The 10,000-nt window shown below is 49.9% G+C and overlaps 1 protein-coding gene across 2 annotated transcripts in view; it reads right to left on the bottom strand.

Annotated features, from left to right (window-relative positions):
* The window catches only part of LOC115581629 (hamartin-like), a 15,651-nt gene that overhangs the window by 5,039 nt on the left and 612 nt on the right, over positions 1 to 10,000 (bottom strand). Inside the window, exons 2-15 of one of the 2 annotated variants that reach the window (XM_030416887.1) lie at positions 9,441 to 9,558; positions 9,199 to 9,302; positions 8,959 to 9,111; positions 8,012 to 8,156; positions 7,530 to 7,684; positions 3,838 to 3,911; positions 3,433 to 3,632; positions 3,254 to 3,318; positions 2,989 to 3,100; positions 2,766 to 2,857; positions 2,583 to 2,679; positions 2,185 to 2,504; positions 1,562 to 1,728; positions 1,117 to 1,187 (exon numbers count right to left, since the gene is read on the bottom strand). In XM_030416887.1, coding sequence (XP_030272747.1) covers positions 1,117 to 1,187; positions 1,562 to 1,728; positions 2,185 to 2,504; positions 2,583 to 2,679; positions 2,766 to 2,857; positions 2,989 to 3,100; positions 3,254 to 3,318; positions 3,433 to 3,632; positions 3,838 to 3,911; positions 7,530 to 7,684; positions 8,012 to 8,156; positions 8,959 to 9,111; positions 9,199 to 9,302; positions 9,441 to 9,549 — 1,864 coding nt within the window. In that variant the 5' untranslated portion in view covers positions 9,550 to 9,558. The remainder of the gene's footprint in view (positions 1 to 1,116; positions 1,188 to 1,561; positions 1,729 to 2,184; positions 2,505 to 2,582; positions 2,680 to 2,765; positions 2,858 to 2,988; positions 3,101 to 3,253; positions 3,319 to 3,432; positions 3,633 to 3,837; positions 3,912 to 7,529; positions 7,685 to 8,011; positions 8,157 to 8,958; positions 9,112 to 9,198; positions 9,303 to 9,440; positions 9,559 to 10,000) is intronic. The other variant, XM_030416888.1, reaches the window with a different exon arrangement.

Genomic DNA, 10,000 nt, shown 5'->3' with positions numbered 1-10,000 from the left:
AACTTATTTTAAGTTATATTTTAGTATTTAGTGCAGTATTTTGAAAGTAAATTAACTATTCAACTTATTTCCTTTTTAAAAACACATCTGAGATTCCTCCGTGTACTCAGTACCGCTGTTTAAGAGAAGCTGTCATCAGAGTGTTTCCTCTGAGGAACGACGTCTGGACCTGATGTAACGACCTGAAAGATTCATTGATCAGCTGTCGAGATGTTTCAGTCTGGACGGACGTGACGATGACGAGCAGGTGGGATCAGTCTGTTAGTCCGGTTAGAGACAGTTATTAACGTCTCACAGGTCTGTCACAGTCCTGAAACATGGAGAGGGCTCGTCCTCTGCATGGCGGCCATTTTATCACCTCTCTGCCTCGGCTGCACTTGAGCTAAATGCTAATGTTAGCGTAGAGAATATGGTGGAATTAAACAACATAATGCTGAGACAACACAAAGCATGTGACATAACTCAACACTCAGGTGTTGATGTGATGTGAAGAGTTGGTGTGGCTGCACAGTCAGTCTCAGGTCAACACACCAACACACTCATTTACTCCATCAACAAATCAATCAATCAATTAGTCAATCAATATTAATGAATAAGGTTAATGAGGTGAGTCTGACTCTTAGATTCCACTGGATGCATGTCCGTCATGTTCCGGCTCCAGTAAGGTTTTGCTCCTTCGTCTTTGTTTTATTTTGAAAATTAACTGGATGATGTGTTGTTATTTCTGTGCTTGACTTCCTGTCTGCTCTGTGCTGAAGTCCAGCGTGTCTGCTCCGCCCGGCGCTGGGACGGAGCAGACACGCAGCACAGCTAACTACTTTGGAAGCGAGCATGCAGACTAGATTGTAAAAATCAGCTCCGCTGCTGTGAAGGAGCCGGACCGGAGCCGGATCAGAGCCGGACCGGAGCCGGATCAGAGCCGGACCGGAGCCGGATCAGAGCCGGACCGGAGCCGGATCAGAGCCGGACCGGAGCCGGATCAGAGCCGGACCGGAGCCGGATCAGAGCCGGACCGGAGCCGGATCAGAGCCGGACCGGAGCCGGATCAGAGCCGGACCGGAGCTGGAGCGGACACGTATCTGGTGGAATCGAGGGGTTAGTGTTAGTTCCAGGTACCTTTGGTTTTCATGCTCTGCTGTTTACCTCCAAAATGACTCCGATCCACCGACTTATTCACTGCTGACAACCTGCGCACACACACACACACACACACACACACACACACACACACTATTAGCTCTGCTGTTGAGAGAAATGTGTAGCAGAACGTCTTCACCCTGTTTTCTTTTAATACTTCACGTTAAGAGACTTTTATTTTGGAATTTCAGGTGAGCCTCCTCCCTCTCTCACCTGTCTCACCTGTTGTTAGCGCTGCAGAAGTCATCGATGACGTTCATGTTAATATTCCTGTTGTAAAGCTCGTGTGTGTAACAGTCGAGTTATTTACTGTGATGTTGTTAAAGACTTCACCAAATAGCCCGTTAGCAATGATCCTCGCTAATTCGTTAAGCTAGCTTACTAGCCGTGATAGCTTGATAAGTCTCCATGGTAACCGCCTCACCTCCTGCTGAGGCCTTCGTGGGCTTCCTGTCCGTGGACGATCAGCTGGTCCAAAACCTCCAGAGGAGAGACAGAGGTGTGCTCCTCCTCCCTGTCCTCCCTCTCTCCTGCTCCCTCTCCTCCTCCTCCTCCCTCCTTCTGCTCACCTGCTGCTCTCTCCAGCATCTCCTGCAGCACAAACCAACACCAATCAAGGATCAATAATCAATAATCTACAGCAGCTTCAGTTCTCTTTGTTCCTCTGTGAGCTCGTTTGGTTTGACTGAAGCTTCAACTTCTCTTTCACAAAATCTTTAGTTTGTCCAGAACAAGCGAACATGTTATTAGTCAAGAAACAAATGAAGTAATCATTATAATAAACACTGTTTATGGTTTAATTAAGACAATTAGAATATTTTCGGTTGAGTTACAAAAAGAGGCGTGTTGAGAAAATATGGTTGAACCTCTCAGAGAACCATGAAGTGGTGAAGGTGACAACGCTGTGCAGGAAGAACTCTGTCTTTAAATGGCTTGAACTCTGATCAAAGAGAGTTTTCAGTCCAACAGAACAGATTCTGTTGAACGTGACGGACAAACATCACGTCTGCTGGCTGAAAACATTCTCGTGTTCCACATGCAGATTACCTTCGTCTTCTTCCCGATGAAGAGCGTGGCGGCTCGGGGCAGGGCCAGCTCAAACAGGGGCTCATACAAAGGGGCGGGGCTCTGCTCTGTGTGGGCGGGGCCAAACTGGATGGAGCCTCCGGTCTCCGTGAAGAGGTTAGGGGGGGCGAAGCAGAGAGAGATGGAGCAGGGAGGAGGGCGGAGGACCGGACCTGACGAGTCCTCATCGCGACCCGGGGTGGAGGTGAGGAGCACGGGCTGGGAGGAGGAGCTGGAGGAGGTGGAGGAGGTGGAGGAGGTGGAGGTGGTGGAGGAGGAGGGGAGCTGCTGCGAGGAGACCTCTGGAGGGACACAGAGGAACATGAGATGTGGTTGAAGAAGATGGACGTCAGGTTCAGATCATTTCTGGATCATCTCACCTTCACTGTGGTTGATGACATCACTCTGCCCTCCTCCCTCCTTCTCTGTGATTGGCTGGAAGGAGGATGACCCGTCCAGATCTGGGAATGGCTTCACCTGCAGGAAGAGAAAAACTCCTTCAAAATAAAAGCCTTGCAGTGAAGAGAAGGGAGCGGAGCACCAACCTGCAGTCTTGATCTCACCTGGCTGTTGATGTCAGGAGTCAAAGCGCCATCTTGGATCTCTTCAGCCAGTGACATCACTGGGACGGTGGCTGAGGAGGGACCTTTCACACCTGGGGTTTACACACACACACACAACCGCACCCGCACACACACACACACACACAGACAGGGTTATCAATCAGGATTGTTACGTGTTAACGACATGTCTCACAGTGTCTCACAGTGTGTCACAGTGTGTCACCTGAGATGGAGGCAGTCCTGCTCAGTGGGTGGGCGGAGCCTGTAGCAGCAGGCTCAGGAGGGGGCGTCGACAAACCACAATGTGAGGAGGGGCTCCATGTGACATCATCAGCCTGGACACAAACATGTGTCAGCAGAGGAAGGAAGGAATCAAAGAAGAAAGGAAGGAAGGAATTAGGGAAGGAAGGAAGGAAAGAGAGAAAGAACGGAGGAAAGCAGAAAGGAATGAAGGAAGGAATGAAGGAAAGAGGGAGGAGTAATCTGACCTGTATGTAGGAACTGTTGAGGGTCAGCTGACTCAGACCTCCAGATGGAGGACAGACTGAACTTCCTGTCATTAATTAATTTACACATGACAGAGTTTTAATTCAGTTTGAATCGTTTAAACACAGAAAACATTTTGATTCCGTACAATGTGTTTCCTCAGAGGTCAGAGGTCACTGACCTGAGCTGCTGACGCTCTCTGAGGGGAGGATCAGCTGGGGGAGGGGGGAGGACAGTGAGGGAGGTCTGGGGGAGGGGGAGGGGGAGGGAGGAGGCTCTCTGAGGGAGGAGTAAATCTCCTCCTCACAGGACGACTCCAGAGGGTCCAGAGACACACGAGAGCACTCGATCACGATGTCATGGACTTCATAACACCTCCACCTGACAGAGACAGGAAGTCAGGTTAACCCTTTCACAATAAACATACTGTGTGTGTGTGTTCTTTTAGGTTTAACAACACAGGAATCAACTCTGATGTTAGTGTGTATGTGTGTGTGTGTGTTTATATATATTTCATTTTGAAGGGCCATGTCTGATCTGGGCTACATCCTTTATATCAGCTTCTGTTTGTGTCCTGTAGACTCACCTGGTCGGGTCCAGTTCACAGTCCTGAGTCCCTGTGACCAGCTCCGGGTGAACCCTGACATGCTCCAACATGGGCTGCAAGACAGACAGCCAGAGAGACAGACAGCCAGAGAGACAGACAGGCAGAGAGACAGGCAGACAGAGAGGCAGACAGACAGAGAGGCAGACAGCCAGAGAGACAGACAGCCAGAGAGGCAGACAGGCAGAGAGACAGACAGACAGAGAGACAGACAGAGAGGCAGACAGAGAGGCAGACAGACAGAGAGACAGACAGAGAGGCAGACAGACAGAGAGGCAGACAGACAGAGAGACAGACAGCCAGAGAGGCAGACAGACAGAGAGGCAGACAGACAGAGAGACAGACAGCCAGAGAGACAGACAGAGAGACAGAGAGACAGACAGACAGACAGAGAGACAGACAGACAGACAGACAGACAGACAGAGAGGCAGACAGCCAGAGAGGCAGACAGCCAGACAGAGAGACAGACAGACAGAGAGGCAGACAGAGAGGCAGACAGCCAGAGAGGCAGACAGACAGACAGAGAGACAGAGAGACAGACAGACAGACAGAGAGGCAGACAGCCAGACAGAGAGGCAGACAGAGAGACAGACAGCCAGAGAGACAGACAGAGAGACAGAGAGACAGACAGACAGACAGAGAGACAGACAGACAGAGAGGCAGACAGCCAGAGAGACAGAGAGGCAGACAGACAGACAGAGAGGCAGACAGCCAGAGAGACAGACAGACAGACAGAGAGACAGACAGACAGACAGACAGACAGACAGACAGACAGACAGAGAGGCAGACAGCCAGAGAGACAGACAGACAGAGAGGCAGACAGCCAGAGAGACAGAGAGGCAGACAGACAGACAGCCAGAGAGACAGACAGACAGAGAGGCAGACAGACAGAGAGGCAGAGAGACAGAGAGACAGCCAGAGAGGCAGACAGACAGAGAGGCAGACAGACAGAGAGGCAGACAGCCAGAGAGACAGAGAGGCAGACAGACAGACAGCCAGAGAGACAGACAGACAGAGAGGCAGACAGACAGAGAGGCAGACAGACAGAGAGGCAGAGAGACAGAGAGACAGAGAGACAGAGAGACAGACAGAGAGGCAGACAGCCAGAGAGGCAGACAGACAGAGAGGCAGACAGACAGAGAGGCAGACAGACAGAGAGACAGACAGACAGAGAGGCAGACAGACAGAGAGAGAGACAGACAGAGAGGCAGACAGCCAGAGAGGCAGACAGACAGAGATGCAGACAGACAGAGAGGCAGACAGACAGAATAAATGTAATCTTCAGTTTGATGTTTCAGGTCCTCAGAGTTCAGTTTCACTTTCAGGTCCTCTTAAGTTCTTTAGAGCTGGAGAGGACTGAGAACTGGAAGCAGGGATGTCAACTACGACTCCCAGGGTGCACTTCACTACCAGGCAGCCAATCACAGAGCTTCACATTAACGTTGAGCTGAAGCTAAAGTTTAGCGTTGGTGTGTCACAGTGTAAATATTGCACATAACATTTTCCCTCCGAGTTCCCATCAAGTGTTTTCTGTTTGATTGCTTCAAGTGTCATTACTACAGTTCCCACAATGCTTTGAGGGATGTCACCAGGAAGTGTGCTACAGTCACGAGTCAGTGAGCTGCAACCTGAGCCCAGGTCTTTACTCTGCATCAGTTCCCATGTAGTCACATGTTCTCTGCTCACAGGGAGCTGAAGGCTGGACTGTGCTGGTCTGTACTGATCTGTGCTGGTCTGTACTGGTCTGTGCTGGTCTGTGCTGGTCTGTACTGATCTGTGCTGATCTGTGCTGATCTGTGCTGGTCTGTGCTGGTCTGTAGTGGTCTGTGCTGGTCTATACTGGTCTGCACTGGTCTGTGCTGATCTGTGCTGGACTGTGCAGGTCTGTGCTGGTCTGTACTGGTCTGTAGTGGTCTGTGCTGGTCTGTGCTGGTCTGTGCTGATCTGTGCTGGTCTGTGCAGGTCTGTGCTGGTCTGTACTGGTCTGTAGTGGTCTGTGCTGGTCTGTGCTGATCTGTGCTGGACTGTGCAGGTCTGTGCTGGTCTGTACTGGTCTGTAGTGGTCTGTGCTGGTCTGTGCTGATCTGTGCTGGTCTGTAGTGGTCTGTGCTGGTCTGTGATGGTCTGTGCTGATCTGTGCTGGTCTGTAGTGGTCTGTGCTGGTCTGTGATGGTCTGTGCTGATCTGTGCTGGACTGTCCAGGTCTGTAGTGGTCTGTGCTGGTCTGTGCTGATCTGTGCTGGTCTGTACTGGTCTGTACTGGTCTGTGCTGATCTGTGCTGGACTGTGCAGGTCTGTAGTGGTCTGTAGTAGTCTGTGCTGGTCTATACTGGTCTGTGCTGGTCTGTGCTGGTCTGTGCTGATCTGTGCTGATCTGTGCTGGTCTGTGCTGGTCTGTACTGGTCTGTGCTGGTCTGTGCTGATCTGTGCTGGTCTGTAGTGGTCTGTGCTGGTCTATACTGGTCTGTGCTGGTCTGTAGTAGTCTGTGCTGGTCTATACTGGTCTGTGCTGGTCTGTGCTGGTCTGTGCTGATCTGTGCTGGTCTGTAGTGGTCTGTGCTGGTCTGTGCTGATCTGTGCTGGTCTGTAGTGGTCTGTGCTGATCTGTGCTGATCTGTGCTGGACTGTCCAGGTCTGTACTGGTCTGTACTGGTCTGTGCTGATCTGTGCTGGTCTGTACTGGTCTGTGCTGGTCTGTACTGGTCTGTACTGGTCTGTGCTGATCTGTGCTGGACTGTGCAGGTCTGTAGTGGTCTGTAGTAGTCTGTGCTGGTCTATACTGGTCTGCACTGGTCTGTACTGGTCTGTGCTGATCTGTGCTGGTCTGTAGTGGTCTGTACTGGTCTGTGCTGATCTGTGCTGGTCTGTAGTGGTCTGTGCTGGTCTGTGCTGGTCTGTACTGGTCTGTACTGGTCTGTGCTGATCTGTGCTGGTCTGTACTGGTCTGTGCTGGTCTGTACTGGTCTGTACTGGTCTGTGCTGATCTGTGCTGGACTGTGCAGGTCTGTAGTGGTCTGTAGTAGTCTGTGCTGGTCTATACTGGTCTGCACTGGTCTGTACTGGTCTGTGCTGATCTGTGCTGGACTGTGCTGGTCTGTAGTGGTCTGTACTGGTCTGTGCTGATCTGTGCTGGACTGTGCTGGTCTATACTGGTCTGCACTGGTCTGCACTGGTCTGTAGTGGTCTGTACTGGTCTGTGCTGATCTGTGCTGGACTGTGCTGGTCTATACTGGTCTGCACTGGTCTGTACTGGTCTGTGCTGGTCTGTAGTGGTCTGTACTGGTCTGTAGTAGTCTGTGCTGGTCTATACTGGTCTGCACTGGTCTGTGCTGATCTGTGCTGGACTGTGCAGGTCTGTGCTGGTCTGTACTGGTCTGTAGTAGTCTGTGCTGATCTGTGCTGATCTGTGCTGGTCTGTACTGGTCTGTAGTAGTCTGTGCTGGTCTGTGCTGGTCTGTACTGGTCTGTAGTGGTCTGCGCTGGTCTGCGCTGGTCTGCGCTGATCTGTGCTGGTCTGTGCTGGTCTATACTGGTCTGTACTGGTCTGTAGTGGTCTGTGCTGATCTGTGCTGGACTGTGCTGGTCTGTGCTGGTCTGCACTGGTCTGTACTGGTCTGCACTGGTCTGTACTGGTCTGTGCTGATCTGTGCTGGACTGTGCTGGTCTGTACTGACCTTGACGACCTCCTGGAAGGTGTCCAGGTTCTCCTTCATGCTGTAGTGCAGCCTCAGGTAGGAGATGAAGTTACAGGGGAACATCCCGTACAGACGGTGGAACAGAGAGTACACACCTGCATGGAGGTGGACCAGGTGAGCCACCGGGACGTGACCTGCAGGAGAACACACAGCCAATCAGAAGAGAGCAGTCAGATCTGCAGTGTTCTGATATCTTTTCATATTTTCAGGCATTTAAGTCTTAATCTGATGGAGACGTGTTCAACTTCTTTAATTTCAAATGCAATACTGAATATTAATTCAGTTTTTTATCAGAAAATGAAAAAAAAAGCTTCACAAAAACAAACAGAGTTCTGATTCTGCAGAATCTCTGATGCTTCAAAGTCTCTTCCTCCAAAGATCCATCAGCGGTTCCTGCACCTCGTCAACTACTTTCATTACTGATTATCCTGCTGATATTTCATCAGTTAACTCATCCTCACCGGGGTTTCTGTAGCTCCAGGAGGCGAGGCGTCCGAACACGTCGAAGAAGTCATAGATGTGTTGTTTCCCAGCCTGAGGGATCATGGGTAACAGAGTGATGAGGACCAGGACTCCAGTGATCAGGACCACCACGTCGGTGTCCGTCTGGGGAGGCAATACAAGATTTTTTTTGTTTATGTTTAGTTTTGGCCTTCAGAGATGACAGGTAACAGGATGACGGGGGGGGGGACGCAGCGAAGGACCCCGGGCCGGGACTGGAACCCGCAGTCGCTGCAGTGAGGACCAAGCCTCTGTACATGGGACGCCCGCTCTACCAGCTGGGCTAAACGGCGCCCCATCAATCAGAAATTTGATTCCAAATTGAAAACCATCAAAACGAGCAATCAATTCAATTTCAATAATCAGCATCAGATTCCACAGACCAGCACTTCAATCACAGCACGTAAAGATCTTTGATAAACAGCAGCTACGATCCTGAGAAGAGGGCTGGACGACTGTTTCTATATTTCTTTTCACTCCATCAACGGTGATGTCGTGGTCTCTCTCTCGTGACAAATGTTCTTATTGTAAGTCGATTTGGACCAAAGAGCTAGATTATCGTTTATTGATTTGTTTGTGAAGAGGTTTCACTCTGGACAAATTTGAGAAACTGCAACTGAAAATACCAAACACCTGTAATTCTGTCCCCTGCAGTACGTTAGTGTGTTTTACTATTATATGAAGTATTAATACCGTGAGGTAGTATTAATACCGTGAGGTAGTACTGGGGCACAGAGCTGGACTCTCTATATATATTACTTTATATTTTATCTTTTATTCTATTTTTAATTCTATTCTTAAGGTTACGGTTTTTAATTTTAGTTTAATGTATGTTTTGTATTTTGTATGCTACTGGACACTTGAATTTCCCTTGGGATAAATAAAGTATCTATCTATCTACTGGTACCTTGAGGCAGCGCAGCAGCGAGGGCAGCAGTGGCGAGCGACTGATGTGATGAACCCACGGCGGCTGCTTCCTGATCAGGTGACCCAGCAGAGTCAGAGCAGCTGGTCTGGATCCAGGTCTGCTCAGAGACTCATTGAGCTTCTCTAGCAGAGTCTGACAGACAGACAGGAACGTCAGGTTAATAATCAATATATAATCAATAATCAAACATCACTCTGTGTTACCTGACAGTCAGCTGACCTTGTGATGAGGCTCTCTGATGGAGGACAGCAGCAGCACCGCCTGAGGGGAGGAGGAGTCCAGGTAATACTCCACCAGAGAGGAGAGGACAGCACCTCCTCTGTCTGCAGGAGAAACTTCAGGTCATCATCATGACGGCCACAAGGAGGCGCCAGGACGTCATACCCACACTGTCACTGACTACCCACAATACACTGCAGTCCACGTGAGACAGACAGGTTGAGACAGACAGGTGGACTCACCTGTACATAGCTGCTGGTTGACGGCTGCTTTGACTTGCTCCGCCTCCTGCAGCTCTGAACTGTCCAATGAGAGCAGGAGCTCACTGATACTCACCTGCTCCCTGGACATGATGAGCACCTGGACACACACACACACACACACACACACACACGAAACTCTGAGTTTTCTGATGCTACTGAAGAGAACAATCAGCTGATCAATACTGTATGAAGTAATCAATAGGTGCAGCTTCAGATGAAGGTGACTTTAAATCCTGGTTGTAGCTGTGAGGCTATTGGATCAAACCCGACTTTGTTGTCTGAAGTCCCACGACAGCGTCAGCAGCTGATTGGACGAGCTGGTGGACTATTATTTTAGTATAAAAAATAAAAGTGCTTTAAAATAAAAAGTCTGTTGCCTCATGTGTCTTTTCTGAGTTGACATCTTGTGACGGTCAGACAAGTGTTCTGTTCACTTTAGAGTAGCCATGATGTCACTGATGATGTCACTGCCCCTTAATTCAGTTTATTGGTCTTTATAAAATGATTAGAGTGAGACATCGTTATCTGCAGATTCCCAC

The sequence above is a fragment of the Sparus aurata genome, chromosome 5, assembly GCF_900880675.1.
Source record: "Sparus aurata chromosome 5, fSpaAur1.1, whole genome shotgun sequence".
In the NCBI taxonomy this organism is placed as follows: domain Eukaryota; kingdom Metazoa; phylum Chordata; class Actinopteri; order Spariformes; family Sparidae; genus Sparus; species Sparus aurata.
This window is presented reverse-complemented; position numbering and strand designations above follow the sequence as displayed.